The 17,373-nt window shown below is 41.8% G+C and overlaps 2 protein-coding genes and 1 pseudogene across 7 annotated transcripts in view; 1 reads left to right on the forward strand and 2 right to left on the reverse strand.

Annotated features, from left to right (window-relative positions):
* LOC148376976 (uncharacterized) overlaps positions 1 to 17,373 on the forward strand; it is a 96,715-nt gene that overhangs the window by 44,854 nt on the left and 34,488 nt on the right. The window contains exons 1-2 of one of the 4 annotated variants that reach the window (XM_088351642.1): positions 8,699 to 8,956; positions 12,573 to 13,235. The exons of the other annotated variants lie outside the window; for them this stretch is intronic. Coding sequence (XP_088207768.1) covers positions 8,836 to 8,956; positions 12,573 to 13,235 — 784 coding nt within the window. The 5' untranslated portion in view covers positions 8,699 to 8,835. Of the gene's footprint in view, positions 1 to 8,698; positions 8,957 to 12,572; positions 13,236 to 17,373 lie in introns of those variants that run through there. 4 annotated transcript variants of the gene reach the window in all.
* The window catches only part of LOC148376977 (uncharacterized), a 141,748-nt gene that overhangs the window by 19,179 nt on the left and 105,196 nt on the right, over positions 1 to 17,373 (reverse strand). The gene's annotated exons all lie outside the window — the stretch shown is intronic.
* The window catches only part of LOC148376980 (uncharacterized), a 126,192-nt pseudogene that overhangs the window by 3,682 nt on the left and 105,137 nt on the right, over positions 1 to 17,373 (reverse strand). The gene's annotated exons all lie outside the window — the stretch shown is intronic.

Genomic DNA, 17,373 nt, shown 5'->3' on the forward strand with positions numbered 1-17,373 from the left:
CAGGGCTTCATAGGTTGTCAAGGGCTAATAAGCGTAAAAAAACAACAGAAGTAAAATAAAAATGTTATAGAAATAAAAGTGACCAACCTGCTCCGTTCAACACAAATCGTAGCTCCTTGCTAATGCTAACTTGGTTTAGCCGTCGATCTTCTCGCTCGTTCTCTTCCTGAAGCTCCTCTTTCAAAATTCCTTTCCATCCCTCGCACATATTTACCACTTTTGAACCCTTGCGGGGTTAAATGCAGTTTTTGAACCTTTAGGAAATTAAATGAAGTAAAATTCTGCACACGATGGGAACGAAACACCACGAAGGTGCAGACAATGGCGGCAGTGACGTGTAGTTCTACTCTTCTTCTTTGGTTGGCACCCATCTCTTTGGTGCTCTATCGCCCCCTAGCACCATACCGTCTTACAGTTTACTCTGCTGTGTTGTTGGCGAACGAAAGAAGTTAATGAGCCGGCTCCCTTCGAAATTCTGTCTTTCATTCTTTCTCTCTCTTTCTCTCTCTCTCTCTTGCTCATAACTGGTCAATACAATATAACTCTCTCTCTCTCTCTCTCACTTGCTCATAACTGCTCAATACGATCTCTCTCTCTCTCTCTCTCTCTCTCTCTCTCTCTCTCTCTCAGGCGCTCCTAACTGGTCAATACGAGTGTCGTCTTCTCCGTGTGTTTTTCTTCATATAATCCATGTAAAAATTTAAATGAGGAAAAAGTTCACCTCATATTGAAACAATACAGTCTATGATAACATAGTCACATAAACATTTTCAAAATGATTTAATTTGGGGCATCATATATCATATTTATTTCGAATATATTTGAAAACAAACAAAAAAAATGTTTCGGATGCTTTATTCCATGGATTTAATCCGGAGAGTCCTCTGGGGAACGTTTTAGTGAGCCGAGCCGAAAAAGCCGCTTCTCTAAAAAGAGAAGAAATTCCCATCACTATTCAGGTCGCAAAGCAAAGTGAGAAGGGAAAAGTATTCTGAAATGCGTCCACTAGACGGCGCTCTCAATGATTGCTTGAAATTTCCTCATCAGTTGTTAGAAAATGTCTTGTTCCAAACAATCAGGGTTGGGTAGGGTTCCTTTAACTGGATTACTTTCAATTACTTTTGAATTACTCTAATATCAAATATGCTAATAAAAGCCAAAAGGAACTAAATATGAATAAAATGACTACATTTTGTGCAGGCTTGGGGAGTAACGGAATACATGGAAGGGCAAAAATGATGTTGGCAAGCTGTTTGGATCGATTTTCATTTTGTTTCTGTCACATTTTATGTTAGTTTTTCCGGAGATCAAAGAGATCAAAGCCAGGAGAGAAAGCTTACCACGTGTTGTGAGTCATCATTTTATTCATATTGAGTTTCTTTTGTCTTTTATTAGCATATTTGCTATTGGAGTCATCCAAAAGTCATTGAAAGTAATCCAGTTAAAGTAACCCTACCCAACCCTGAAGGCAACACATTCCGCAACAGAGGTAATGCAAATCACTCGACTTGCATTAGAACTGCAAACTGCACTTAAAAAAGAGAAATCAAAATGGATTGAAAAAAAATCACAGTTTGATGTAAGAACAAAGGCAGTCACGAAAGCAACTACCGTATTTTCCGCACTATAAGGCGCACCGAAAAGTCTTAATTTTTTTCAAAAGCTGACCATGCGCCTTATAATTCAGTGCGCCTTATATATGGATCAATATTAAGTCGCAAAGTCTTGCAACTAATGCAGCAGCCGCCGACTCGATTTTCCCCCGAACGCGAAGTAGTCCGCAGTGTATGCTGGGATTTATATACCGGCGTTTTATTGGCTAACCAATGTGTCAATCATCATTTGAATCGATCACTATTGGCTAAAGTTATTCGGAATTAAAGGGGGGCGGATCCTTTTTATCATTTACAGGCTGGCATAGGCTTAAGCTGTAAAACAAAGCCTGCAATTGGCCGAAAAAGATGAATGTGAATAGCATGTTGGGTTGACGGCATAGAGAAAACAGTATTTTACTATTCTGTACTGTATTTGTAAATGTTTTACTCTCCTGGATTTACTACACTCATTGATATAAGAGGACCATGGTCGCACATTATTATTGACTTCGGTGAGCTACTCCGGCTATATATTTTCCCAGTATCTTGTTTCAGTGTGATATCGATGTTTCTGTGATGGGTCTTTTTTTTTTAATTCAACTCAATTCCAAGTGTTTATTGTCATATGCACAGTAAAGTTGCGAGCAAAAAAGAAAATAGAAACTAAGGAATGGTTGGCATTTCTTGAATCCCGAGACTTGAACCTTCCGAATGATATTTGGAACGATGCATTTGAGTGACATCGTACGGACACCGCATCCGCACGTGTCTGCGACACGTATTTGCTTCTTTGCAAGCTTTGGGAATGTTAAGGGGGTAGTAAGTTGGACTGAACTATCTGACTGTTTTGTCCACATTCCCATTGTAGCGCCTTATAATTCAGATTCAGATTTACTTTATTGTCATTCTAGTACACGCGTATACAGAACGAAATGTCGATACATCTGACCCGCACAGTTTCCTTGAATGTACAGATATAAATAAAATGTTGTATTGAGATGGAGTATTGAGTACTAATAATATACTAAATAATTATGGCTATGTATAGTATTTTACAGTAGTGCAAAGAGTGCAAGAGGAGTAGCTAACCAGATGTGCAAAATGGGCAGTCAGGTAAACAAGTCACTATACAGTAACAATAACACTGTAGTACGATAGATAGATAGATAGATAGATAGATAGATAGATAGATAGATAGATAGATAGATAGATAGATAGATAGATAGATAGATACTTTATTCATCCGCTTTGGGAAATTCACATTTCCAGCAGCATCCCTGAGCTGAGAACAGTACAATAATAAAGCCAAAAGAATACAATATACAAATACCCAGTGTGACGTGCAAATGCCCACTGTAGCGTGTTATATAGAGTAACTAAATAGTGCTTCACAGAATACATATTGCAGTAAGATTCGGTAATATCCAATGTAGGTGGTGTGGTTTAATGTGGGACTCTACTCTGCCGGGTGGAGTTAAAGAGCCTCATGGCACGAGGAAGAAAAGATCTCTTCAGTCTGTCCGTAGTACAAGACAGTGACAGCAGTCTGTCGCTGAAACTGCTCTTCTGTCTGGAGATAATGCTGTGTAGTGGATGCGATGGATTGTCCACGATCGACCTCAGCTTTTTCAGTGCTCGTCTCTCAGCTACTGTTGTTAGGCTGTCCAGCTCTTTGCCCACAACAGAGCTCGCTTTCCTAGCCAGTTTATTGAGACGAGAGGCATCCTTCTTCTCGACGCTGCCTCCCCGACACGCTGCCGCATAGAAGAGGGCGCTTGCCACTACTGTCTCGTAGAATATTTTCAGGAGCTTTTTGCAGATGTTGAAGGAGGCCAGCCTTCTGAGGAAGTCAAGTCGGCTTTGCCCTTTCCTACATAGAGCTTCTGTGTTGGCAGTCCAGTCCAGTTTGTTGTCCAGCTGCACACCCAGGTATTTGTAGGTCTGGACAAATTCTACACATTCTCCCTTGATGGTTACAGGAACCGGGTGAGTTCTGGTTCTCCTGAAGTCCACCACCATCTCTCTGGTCTTGGTGGTTTTAATCCGACGGGACGTTTTACGGTGGAACCTGTGACAAGGATGTCGTGTGAAATATCGGAATAAACTGGCTAATTTTCTATTTATTACCGTTTTCTCCTTTCTTTTCTGTACACATGCGTGGCCAAGAATACCTATAGTCGGGAGAAACTTATACATGTGGTTCTGCGTCTAAATTTTGACTTTTTTATTCCACCTTTGATTCCCGCAAGAAATACAAAGGGTTGCGGGATGTGGATGGCGGAGACGGCGTAAGGATCGCAAAATAAAGCATGGCTAACGCTCGGGCCACGGTGCTAAGCTAAGGGAGCTATATCAGCGAAACGGCAGAGAAGGACACGAAGATGATGGAATTGTGCCTAATTCCACCAATATTTCTTCATCGATCTTTCCTGAAAATGCTGGTCTACTAGTGACCCCAAGAGCCAAGAAGAAATCAGACAGTGTTTTCCATTGGGGGCCTTGGTGCTGTGAAAAGCTCTTCCCCCTGAGATTCGATCTGCAACCTCAGTGGAAATATTTAATTCTAGGCTTAAAACACACTTCGATAGACTATGAATAACTTAGATTTTATGTTGACAATATCTGTGGATTATTTGTCCTCATGTAGGTTTTTGATCAGGGGATGGTGTCATAATAGGCTGTGGTTTGCAATGATCTGTGGTCAGTGCAGCCTTTTGAGACTCTTTGTGATTAACCTAACATGGAGCCAGTGCAGTTGAGCTCAAATCGGGGTCGTGTGATCAAACTTTCTTGTCTTTGTTAAAAGCCTCCCTGCAGCATTTTGTACCAGCTAAAGACTCTTGATTTTGGATTTTGGGAGACCAGAGAGTAGTACATTACCGTCATCGAGACGGGAAGTAAACGCATGAATTATAATCTCTGCATCCGACGGAGACAGCATAGGGCGAATTTTAGCAATGTTGCCAAGATGGAAGAAAGCGGTTCTAGACATATTCTTCACGTGTGTTTGAAAGGACAGATCGGGGTCAAATATGACACCTACATTTCTAACTGAGTCACTGGGTGATATCACATTCGTCAATGTTCAGAGCAATTTTTGAGAACAAGTCACAGCATTTAGATGGAACAATAATTAACATTTCGGTCTTTTCAGAGTTAAGGGGCCGGTCACACAGCCGTTTGCGGCTGAATCACGGCCAGAAATTGCTACCTGTGAGGCGGACTCTACTGGACGCTTTGAGATTGCCATACAGACGAGATACAGCAACGTGTTATCGCGCGCGGGTAGCAGCGCGAATACGTTTTGCGCTGCTATATTCTTTAGAGCACAGGTACACAGCCTTTCACAGGCGTATTGAGGCTGAACCACGGCCAGACATTTCTGGACGTGAAGCAGACGCTGTTGGGCGCTGTTGGACGCTTTGAGATCGCCATATAGACGAGACACAGCAGTGCTTTACTCGCGGTCGGAAATTCACACGCGGTTGGCCGCGCGAAAAAGTTTTGAGCTGCTCAAAACTTTGAGCATGTGTTAACTGCGGGCGGCACACGAGGTAATGACACGGAACGACGTGCTCTGGCCGCGGCCAGGGCGTGGTTACTCATGGGTAGGACGGGAAATTTCAGCGGGTCATCGTGGGTGGAGCATGGTAATAGCATGTTCTGCGCCTGTATCGCGGTGTTATAACGTGAAATTAGCGTGTTACGCGTGTGACGTCATACGCCTTTCTCCGCGTATATACAGCGCGATTTGCCGAGCACACGTCAGTTGTGCTCGAGACATCAAGGGGGTGAACATGGATCCCCGTCACCGTAGTGACCTCGTCTTAATCCATTTTTATTTCTTGACATTTCTTTTCATTTCATAACAAGATCATAAAATCAAAATGAAAAACTATTACAATAATAACATATTGGCTTCTTCTGTGCCATAGCTTGAAATCTTGATCTTCACGAGACTGTGTCTTGAGCGGTTATGATTTCTACAGCCCGGTGTTATGCCAAGAAATACATCCCTGCCGAGATTTGCATCCCCTCGCTACTACAACCACTTTTACCTCGTTTTATCTCACTTTTATATCACTTTTAGGGAATGTAATGGCGAACATATAACCAAAACCACTTCGTCTTGCATTTGTTGGGAGTGTAATACAACTTAAACCATTCTGTCTTTGTTTTTGTTGTGAACGTCATCGAACGGTAATGCACACCGTATATAAAACCCTCCCCCCCTCGCGTGAACGCGCATTCTGCTGCGCTTCCAACAAAAGCGATCGTATTCTATATAAAACGCTTATCAAAACAATAAAGCGAGCTAATTATAACAATTGGGAGATCCTAGTCTATATAACGCGTTTATTTAAACAATAAAATGCGATCGTATTCTACAAAATGCGTTTGTTAACGCGGATGAAAAAGTCACCAACGTCAATGCACGCTTCCAACAAAAGCGATCGCAGCAGAATGCGCGTTCACGCGAGGGGGGGGGGGGGGATTTTGCGTAGGAGTCGGATTTGGGCACAACTCCGGCTCGGGAGCTTTTATACCCGTGGTCCACAGGAGAAAATGACGCAAAATTTTAGCCGTGATTCAGCCGCAAACGGCTGTGTGACCGGCCCCTTAGGCGCAAGTGATCTCAGTGAGGCGGGCCTCCAAATTTCCACAATTTAGTGTGGCAGATTCCTTCATCGGAAGATATAGTTGAGTGTCATCTGCGTAGCAATGGAAACTGATATTATACTTGAGAATAATATCACCTCATGGAAGCATGTCAATGCTGAAAAGAAGGGGGCCAAGTCCTGAGCCCTGCGGAACACCACAGGTAACACTAAAGGGCTCATTCCACCATATTTAACACAGTAAGTCCTACCTGAAAGGTAGGCTCTGAACCATAAGAGGACGGTTCCTGAGAGACCAATCAACTTTTCCAACGTTCTAGTAAGATATTATGGTCCACAGTGTCAAGAGTAGCCCTAAGGTCCAGCAGCAGCAAGAGTGATAAAGCACCGGAGTCCATTGTTAGGAGACGATCATCCACCAAAAAATATCAAAGATGTTTAACCTTTTTTCATATTTCCCAAATATATAAAATTTACTTAAGAATCTCCCCTGTTATTGGATTACATGTATTATTTTTCTTTTTACTTTCCCTATTCATATACTTTCCTTTTCTCCAAATTTCTTCAGCACTTTTTGTTCCTTTGGACTTGATGACTCGGTCTTGTTAGTTGGTGGTTTCATTGTTTGGAATGATGAAATGTTCAATTAAAAAAAATACAAAAAAAACACACAATTGAAAATATTGCAGCCATAAACAAAAAAAATGTGTTTTTGGTGTATTTCATGGAGCGCTATTCGGAGAGAATGTTGTTTAGAACAAGACGTTTTCCTACAACTGAATAGCAAATGTCAAGCAATCGTTGAGAGCGCCGTCTAGTGGATGCATTTCAGAATACTTTTCCCTTCTCTCTTTGCTTTGCGACCTGATTAATATTGGGAATTTCTTCTCTTTTTAGAGAAGCGGATTTTTCGGCTCGGCTCACTAAAACGGACTCTCCGCATTATATCCATGGAATAAAGCATCCGAAACATTTTTTTGTTTGTTTTCAAATATATTCGAAATAAATATGATATATGATGCCCCAAATTAAATCATTTTGAAAATGTTTATGGCACTATTTTATCATAGAATGTATTGTTTCAATTTAAGTGAACTTTTGCCTGGATTATATGAAGAAAAACACACAGAGAAGACGACACTCGTATTGACCAATTAGGAGCGCCTGAGAGAGAGAGAGAGAGAGAGAGAAAAGAGAGAGAGAAAAGAGAGAAAGAGATGTAACGGGTAAAATAATAATTTTTGTTTTATTGAAATTCCTGCTGAAATATGTTGTATAGTTTTTGGTAAGTGTCCTGCAATGATGAGTCCAACAGTGCCACCTGCTGGTATAGGGTGGGGTTTGTTGTGGCTTTGGACTTGTGACCGGAAGGCGCGGTTTTGTTGGCAGTCTACAGAGCGAGCTGCCAACGGCAAGACACATCTTTTGATGCTCCACAAAAAAAGTTAATTTTAAACATTAAAACCACAGCTGAGAAATCTCTCAACATACTGTGATTGATGTTGTCAAGCTGTTTGGATTTAGTTTCGTTTTGTTTCTGTTGTACTAAAATGTTAATTCCCCTTGTAGAGATCAAAGAGATCAAAGCCAGCAGAAAAGCTGATGTTGTGACTCATTCATCTGCAGGTAAATCGTACCCGTTTTTATACGTTTTTATTTATATTTTCTCATAGATATTCAAAAGGATGATGTTGGTTAAATTTAGACTAAAGAAAAATATGTTGAATTCATTGTAAACGTTAAAAATCCACTATACGATCTCTTGTTAAAAGTATCTTCCTGAAATGGATGTAAAAATGTCTTGTGATATTCTAAAATGTATTTTATGTAAATTGAAAAGAAAGCTCTTTGATATGCTTTGTTGGGCAGTCTACAGAGAGAGTTGCCAACGAGATCAAAGCCAGCAGAGAAGCTAATGTTGTGACTCATTTCATTGGCAGAAACTGTAATAAAAAAAAACTCATCATCCACTCCAGCGTGAATGTGGATCTTTGGTGGGACAGGTACACCGCGGTTACAGAGGGAGAGATCGAAAGAGATCGTATTGACAAGTTATGAACAAGAGAGAGAGAGAGAACGAGAGAGAGGCGAAGAGAGAGAGAGAGAGAGAGAAAAGAGAAGAAAGAGAGAGAGAGAGAGAGATCGTATTGACAAGTTATGAACAAGAGAGAGAGAGAGAGAGAGAGAGAGAGAGAGAGAGAGAGAGAGAGAGAGAGAGAGAGAGAGAGAGAGAGAGAGAGAAAGAAAAGAGAAAAAGAGAAAGAGATCGAGAGAGATCGTATTGACAAGTTATGAACAAGAGAGAGAGAGAGGGGGAAGAGAGAGAGAGAGAAAGAAAGAGAGCATTTCGAAGGGAGCCGGCTCGTTAACTCCTTTCGTTCTTCAACAACTCAGCAGAGTGGAACTGTGAGATGGTATGATGCTAGGGGGCGATAGAGCACCAAGGAGCTGGATGCCAACCGAAGAAGAAGAGTAGAACTTCACGTCACTGCCGCCATTTCCTGCTCCTTTGTGGTGTTTTGCTCCAGTCGTGTGCACAATATAACCCCATCTAACTGGATTAAACCCTGCAAAGGTTCAAAAACTGCATTCAACTCCGTAAAGGTTCAAAGGTGGCTAAAATGTGCGAGGGATGGAAAGGAAATATGAAAGAGGAGCTCAAGGAAGAGAACGAGCGAGAAGATCGACGGCTAAGCCAAGTTAGCATTAGCAAGGAGCTACGAGTTGTGTTGAACAGAGCAGGTTGGTCATTTTTATTTCCATAACATTGTTATTTTCCTACATTTCAACATATTTTCCCATATAAGAGCCTCTATAAGCTAATGCACCCAGACCAGGATCTTGTGCCGAGGCAGATGCGGCCCGAATTCCATACCACAGGAATATTGTTGACAGGTGGCGTAACAGAAGACTAGCGGTAGAAAATAATAACGTTATTTCTTCTCCCTCCTCACTGTAAATGTGGAACTGGAGTCGTCAAATTTCGTTGTCACAGCATATCCCATGTTGTAATAAAGGCATATTCTATTCTATTCTAACAAGGGAGAATCGGAGGTAAGAAGCACAGAAGAAGATGCTATGGAAGAGTACAGATCAGAGTGTGTCGTGGAGGCAATGGAACGCTCTAAACTACAAAAACTATGTGGATGGCATGAATCTAGCACAGCGATAGTTACATACCTGCCCAGTACTACGGTTTTATCGTAATGAATACAGTTTTTATGAGCCCACTACGGTATTACGGTTGGATCACAAAAACTACGGGTTTCCCCCTAAAAATCTAAAATCGTAAAAACATTCCACTGCAAGATGGAGACAAAGTCCCATTTCAAACAAAAATCTATTGGCGCTGCCAGAATCAACTCCTTGCCCTGAAGAATTCTCGCGCCGGTGTTATGCCGGGAAATGTATCCCTGCCGAGATTTGCATCTCCTAGCTATCATAACCACTTTATCTCGCTTTTATATCACTTTTACATCACTTTTCGGGAATTAATGGCGAACAAAGAACCAAAACCACTTCATCTTGCATTTGTTGGGAATGTAATACAACTTAAACCATTCAGTCTTTGTATTTGAACGGTGATGCACACCGTATATAAATCGCTTTTGAGCATGTAACGTGTTTATTTTTCCTTTTTCTACTCAAATCGTATTGAAACTGTTATGCACTCCCCCATAATGCTTATTTCAGTATAATAAGCTTTATGGGAGAGTGCATAACAGTTCTCAAAAGTGAATCGCAGCCGGGAATCCGAGAGGAGGTGGACTCGTTAACACGAGGTGGTGTATGCCTGGGCACAAAGATTCAAAGATATATTTAATATTATTTAATATACAGTGCAACCTCGGTTCTTGACCATAATCCGTTCCAGAACCCTGTTCGAAAACCGATTTGGTCGATCACGGAAAATCGTTTTCCCAATGAAAGTAATATAAAATCGTTTTAATCCGTTTCAACACCCTGAAGGATTACCAAGAACCTAAACATGAAGCTTACCCAGGCTAATCATACTTTCGCGTTAGCGTAATCTTCCGTACGAAACATGAACGTGTAAAATTTTTTAAAAAAAGGATTATGAATAGGATTTCTTACCTTTGTGGTGGACGGTGGGGAGAGAAAAATCCTCAAAAGTTCTTCAACCTCTTCCAAAACTTGCGGCAGTTGCTCGCTTATAGCGCTAACTTCCTTAGCCGCATCACTCGATTTCACAGCCTCCTTATTCTTTAGTATCGTACTGATAGTAGATTTAGCCATGCTGTATTCACTAGCAAGATCGAAAATTCGTACACCTTTTTCATATTTAGCTATTATGTCTTTCTTAAAGGCAATAGTTGGACAAACAACTTGTTTTTGTTCACCTGTCCTGCGTGCACCGACCTTCTTCGGAGGCATAATTAGGGGCTAAAACACCTGTACGCCGCTCAGCATCGCACCCTAGCGTACCAGCGTTCGAACTCCGATTTTTTTGACCGAACAGCGAAGCAAGAATTTTTCGAAATTTTTGGTCGAACACGGATTTGTCCAAACTGAGAGGCGTTCAAAAAACCGAGGTTCCGCTGTGTGTGTGTATATATATATATATATATATATATATATATATATATATATTATATTATATTAAAATTAAATGTTTTGTTTTTTATTGTATCAAATATTCTCATCTCTCATCTCATTAGCTACACCGCTTATCCTCAGTAGGGTCGCGGGGGTGCTGGAGCCCATCCCAGCAATCATCGGGCAGTGGGCAGGGGACACCCTGAACCGGTTGCCGGCCAATCGCAGGGCACACGGGGACAGACAACTCATTCGCTCATTCACACCTATGGACAATTTGGACCGGCCAATTCACCTGAAATGCATGTTTTTGGAATGTGGGAGGAAACCGGAGTGCCCGGAGGAAACCCACGCAAGCACGGGGAGAACATACAAACTCCGCACAGGAAGTATGGAGCTGGATTTGAACCCACGACAGGTTCCCATGACATCAACTGTGCCGCACAAGCGCTAACCACTGCGCCGCCGTGCTGCCTGTATCAAATATTGAAAAGAATAATATGAGGGTTTTTTTATGACTTTGTTCTATTAAATCAAGTCAAGTCAAGTCAAATTTATTTATATAGCCCTTAATCACAAAAATGTCTCAAAGGACTGCACAGGATTACAGTTACAAAATTACACAATTACCTGATCTTAAACTAGCAAACCAGCATGGGGGCAAGGAAAAACTCAAAAACCTCAGTGTGAGGAGAAAAGAGAAACCTTAAATACATTATTGAGCTCTCTTTGTAATCTCAGATGACCTCATTTTAGTATTTAGAGCCGACGTGAATGATTATTTCGGTGTAGCTAGCCCTGTCCTGGTGTCTAGGTTTGCTCCCTCAAATTAGCCTCAATGTCGGGCGCTCTGACCCCAGAAATACACATCACTATAGCTGAGTCGCTGAGCTTTATGTTACGTGTGATGGAGTCACCTAAAACTAGGGTGCGGGAGCCAGTAGACCGAGTTGGAGTGGGACTAGCTAGGGGGCTGAATTTATTATGTGTCTGGATTGGCTCACCGCGGTTAGCAAGCCGTTTAGGGCTAATCCTAACCGGACTAGCAGTTTCGCTACGACCCACGCTAGCATTAGTGTCCGTGGCACCTATCATTTTCCTTTTAAACTGCTCTAGCTCACGTACACGTCCTTCTAGAAGGGTTAACTGCCTACAGAAGCGGGAGCAACCTTTACAACAATACTTACTTACTTGTGAGCAGTCGGAAGCCGAGCAGCGTCTTAGTGTCTTAGAGAGGTCGCTCCTTCACCGGCAATCAGCAGCAATTGCTCGTGGCTCTTACCTTACGCCAATCGTCCGAGATACTTACCTGAAACTTTTCAGCTTTTCAAAATGTAAAAATTTCAGTCCAGACTTTTAATATAGCAGGAATCTGACATGTCCCACTCTTACCCTTTACTGCAAGGGCGCCCCCTGGCGTTCGCTAAAAAAATGCACAAATTGGCCGCATCATTACATAAGTTGCAAAGTTGAAAGGCTGGGGGGAAAAGTAGCGTCTTATAGTCTGAAATTTACGGTATGTAACATTGTAAATTGCCTATCACTGACAGAAGAATTGGAATCAGTCCTTCAAAGCTGAGAACTTTGTGTTCCTAAATGCCAATATTCAGTAGCGACCGATGATATTTATGTTTTTGTTATAGATATTTTAATTGAGGTTGTGTTCATTTCTGTCTCCATTAGAATTATTACATAAATGGAGTCTATTTTATATATTTATTCATTTTGCCATTTATGTGTTTTGGTATTATGTCGTATATTTTGGATGACACGAAACTTATGTGTGTCTTGTGTCCAACAGATGTCAGTGAAGAATTCCTGCCTCCAGAGTTTCCTGATATTAAAAAAGAAGAGGAGGATGTGAAGCCTGATTGTGTTAAAGAGGAGGCACTTTTCACAGAGTTGCTGGTGACTGAGGCCTCTTTAACTCCTGGGAGTCAGGTAAAACATGAAGAGAACTGGCAGGAGCCTCCAAGCGGCAGCTCCCGTCAACACGTGAAAACTGACGATGAGGACACGTCCGACACTAATGGCGCCGAACAGTCAGAAGGTGATAAAACATGTTCTTGGTGTGGGAAAACATTTCAAGTCAAATATCGTTTGAAGTTGCATATGAGAACCCACACTGGTGAGAAGCCTTTTTCCTGCAAAGTTTGCGGTAAAAAATTCAGCCAGAAACACAGCTTAAAAGACCACACAAGAACCCACACTGGTGAGAAACCTTTTTCCTGCTCAGTTTGCGGTCGAAAATTCAGCCGAAAGGACACCTTGGAAGGCCACACCAGAACCCACACTGGTGAGAAGCCTTTTTCCTGCAAAGTTTGCGGTAAAAAATTCAGCCAGAAACACAGCTTGGAAAACCACGCTACAACCCACACTGGTGAGAAGCCTTTCTCCTGCTCAATTTGCGGTCAAAAATTCAGCCATGAAAAAAGCTTAAAAGACCACACAAGAACCCACACTGGTGAAAAGCCTTTTTCCTGCTCAGTTTGCGGTCAAGAATTCAGCCAGAAGAGAAAATTTATAACACACACAAGAATCCACTCTAATGAGAAACCTTTTGCCTGCAAGATTTGCGGTAAGAAATTCAGCTGGAAAGAAAACGTAAAAACACACACAAGAACCCACACTGGTGAGAAACCTTTTGCCTGTAAGGTTTGCGGTAAGAAATTCAGCTGGAATGAAAACCTAAAAACACACACAAGAACCCACACTGGTGAGAAGCCTTTCTCCTGCTCATTATGTGGTGAATCATTCAGCCGAAAGGCACACTTAAACGCACACACCAGAACCCACACTGGTGAGAAGCCTTTTTCCTGCTCAGTTTGTGGTAAAAAATTCAGCATTCAAGGAAACTTGAAAAAACACTCAATAATCCACACTGGGGAGAAGCCTTTCTCCTGCTCAATTTGCAGTCAATCGTTCAGCTTAAAGGACAGCTTACATAGGCACACAACAATCCACACTGGTGAGAAGCCTTTTGCCTGTTCAATCTGTGGTCTAAAATTCAGACAGAAATCAAACCTAAACTCACACACAAGAACCCACACTGATGAGAAACCTTTTTCCTGATCAATTTGCGGTAAAAAATTCAACGAGAAAGTAAATTTGAAAAACCACGCTACAACCCACACTGGTGAGAAGCCTTTTCCCTGCTCAGTGTGCAGTCAAAGATTCAGTCAAAAATAAAGCTAAAAAATACACACAACAACCCACACGGGTGAGAAGCTTTTCTCCTGCCCCTTTTGTGCTCAATCATTCAGCCAGAAAGCAAACTTAAACTCACACACAAGAACCCACACTGATGAGAAGCTTTTTTCTTGCTCAGTTTGCGGTGAATCATTCAGCCGGAAAGAATACTTCTAAGCCCACACAAGAACCCACACTGCTGAGAAGCCTTTTTATGGCTCAGCTTGTGGTCTTAGATACTCAAGTCAAGCCAAAGCTCAGGATCACACGTGTGTCGGAGAAAATGTCATCGGTCTCTCTGCTTGATATATCATTTCCTGCATTTACATTTAAAACTACCACTGAATGTACGGATTTGTGTACTCTTCATGTCATATCAATTCAAGAATAAAAAACATATCTCTCTATACACATCTTATGTATATATATATATATATATAAAGTATATATAAACTCTAAGTGTGTGTGTGTGTATTTTGGAAAAAAAAAAACTATGTTCGATTTATCAATTGCAATTTGGATTTGATTTTCGATTTTTACAGAAAAGAGCGCATTTTCTATGCTAGTTCTTGTGCTAGTGACAAGCAAATCATGAGTTTACGACTGTAACAAAATAATAACTATAGATCTCATCTCATCTCATCAGCCGTACCGCTTATCCTCATTAGGGAGCCCATCCCAGCCATCTCCGGGCAGTGGGCAGGGGGACACCCTGAACTGGTTGCCAGCCAATCGCAGGGCACACAGGGACAGACAACTCATTCGCTCATTCACACCTAGGGACAATTTGGACCGGCCAATTCACCTGAAATGTATGTTTTTGGAATGTGGGAGGAAACCGGAGTGCCCGGAGGAAACCCACGCAAGCACGGGGAGAACATACAAACTCCGCACAGGAAGTCTGGAGCTGGATTTGAACCCACGACAGGTTCCCATGACATGAACTGTGCCGCACAAGCGCTAACCACTGCGCCGCCGTGCTGCCCTATCACTATAGATCTCCAAATAAAAACATATGCAGTTGAAAAAGAAATGCTCTCTATTGTCTTACACAGGTGTACCAATTTTGGAGGGCACCAATGTTTCCTATGAGTTGTACCTGCTGGTCATCCGTTTTTCAGTCAAATCCAAGACGTGACAATAATCTATTTAATGCATTCTGGTAATCACCACTTCATTGGGCTCTGTTGACTTTCCTTATAGTCCAGTCTAATTGATGAATTTCATTTAAATTTGAAGAGCTTTTAGAAGATTCTAGCAGTTGTGTGCCTGCCCACCCCGACTAATGGGCTGGTGTATGCTGTGAATCTATCACATTTGTGCATACATTGCTTGAAAACTTTGCCATGCCTCTATTGTTAAGTGACCTGCCATAGCACCCTGAGAACGCTCGAGCTCGGAAACTAAGCAGTGTCGGGCCTGGTTAGTGCTGGGGTGGGAGACCCCTTGGGAATACCAGATGCTATAAATCGGTCATTTGGTGCACGCTCTGCTTCGACAGCACTGACTGTATCCCCCTGGTACAGTCGGTGAAAATGAATTTCTCTGATGGGACCAAATAATTTGATTTATTACCATTAAAGGTTGCTTCTGATTGGCTTGCGCTGTTAAAACCTGAACTGTGACTGAGTCTCAAAGGGCTGCAAAGATCAAAGACAATTGCAAAGTACAGACTATTATGACGCCATCCCCTGATCTAAAACCTACATGAGGCCAAATAATACACAGTTATTGTCAATATCAAATAGAGGTTATTCATATGCCATAGAATAGAAGTGTGTTTTAAGCCTAGATTTAAAAATGTTCACTGAGGTTGCGGATCGAATCTCAGGGGGAAGGGCATTCCACAGCACCGGGGCCCGATTCCAGAACACTCTCAAACCTGCAGATCCCTTCTTGGCTCTTGGGATCACTAGTTGACCGGCTTTTTTGTAAAGTATGCTTAATCGTATTTGCTCAAAAGTGTGTATATCTAATCAGATTGTATAGCCCTTTTTGGCTTCTCCGAGTTCTTTGTTTAAAAGTGTTGGTACTGTCCCAGGGGGGAGGGTCAGAGGGAGTTTCTTTTCCTGTTTCTTTGTTTCAGTACTATTCCACCCTTGTGATTTCAATAAAACACAGCGCAGTGGGGAAAGGGTCTCAGAAGGGCGCGGCCAGCGAGACGAAAGGAACCATCTCAAACTGCAGTTGTCTAGAAAACTGCAAAAGTCTTTGCCTGAATTTCCTTCTAGGATTAGTCAATATTTTTTAGCTCTCCCACACGTAAGTGATCACTTTAGACATGACATTTTTGGTGCCGAAACCCGGGAAATCTCATTCGGACGGACGACCGCCGCAGTCAAAGGACGCCAAAGAAAGCTGAGGTCAGCGCTTCCCTTTGAAGAAGCGGGCCTCCGAATTCTTGCTTCGGCCGGCCACCCGGAGACGATTTCCCAACGGACCAGGCGAAAGAAGAGGCCTCAGCTATTTGTACCTAAAATTGTTTCGCACCACCATTTTTAACATTAAAATGGACGAATAAAACAAGGATACGAGTCAGACGTTAAAGAAGGGAAGAAAGAGGTGAGTGGGATCAGTGCGCGCAAGAGTCAGGGGACTCGACGGTTTTTCACAGTACGGTAAAAATAGAATGGATCGCGTTATCCAAGGTTTCATAGGAAAAAATAAATAAATCAGGCTATGACTCATTTAGAAACTAGTTTCTCAGGGCGGATAACGCTGTAGTGTAAATGAAAGGTTCTCACGATACGTATAAAACCGGACTCCGTTCGTCGGAGTAGAAATTGAAAGACAACGGATCCCCTCACGAAATCATATGACTAAACGACGACTTGTGAATTGGCTTCTAATATTTGTTTTATTCTAATTTTCTTTTATGGTGGTTAAACCAAATCAATAAGACGAATTTGAGCTCGTCGTTTTTGAATATGTTTGTGAAAGATTGTGTACGTTTTATTTGTTGTCGCGCCGGTTGTCTATGTTACCTGTCCTATCAACCTTTTTTTTTGTCCTTTATTGTGTTTGCGTGGCGCACTCGTCCAAAAAAACGGCTCAAACAAATCGTGCTTTTAAACGTCAGAAAGCGCTTTCAGAAGAGCTGAGATGATTTAAAAAGTGTTTAAGAAGAATTGATAGAACATGTGCTAAGGAGTCGAAAGAATTGAATTGTCGAGAAATTAGTGTTCCACATAGGGGGGTGGTGTGCAACATAAGGGGCGCGGGCCCCAAGTGATCCCAAAGATTTTTTTGTCTGCTCCGAATATTTTTATCTTTTTTTGTTGAAAATCGATAAATGAAGGGGTGAGCAGTTCAGGAAGAAAATGATTGAGTGATTTTTAGATACGTTAATACAAGAAAATGGCAGATTAATACAGAAAAAGATCAAATATTCCTGTTTTTTAGTTCAAAATTGG

The sequence above is a fragment of the Urocampus carinirostris genome, chromosome 1 (assembly GCF_059441175.1).
Source record: "Urocampus carinirostris isolate Australia breed hairy pipefish chromosome 1, RoL_Ucar_1.0, whole genome shotgun sequence".
NCBI classification, from domain to species: domain Eukaryota; kingdom Metazoa; phylum Chordata; class Actinopteri; order Syngnathiformes; family Syngnathidae; genus Urocampus; species Urocampus carinirostris.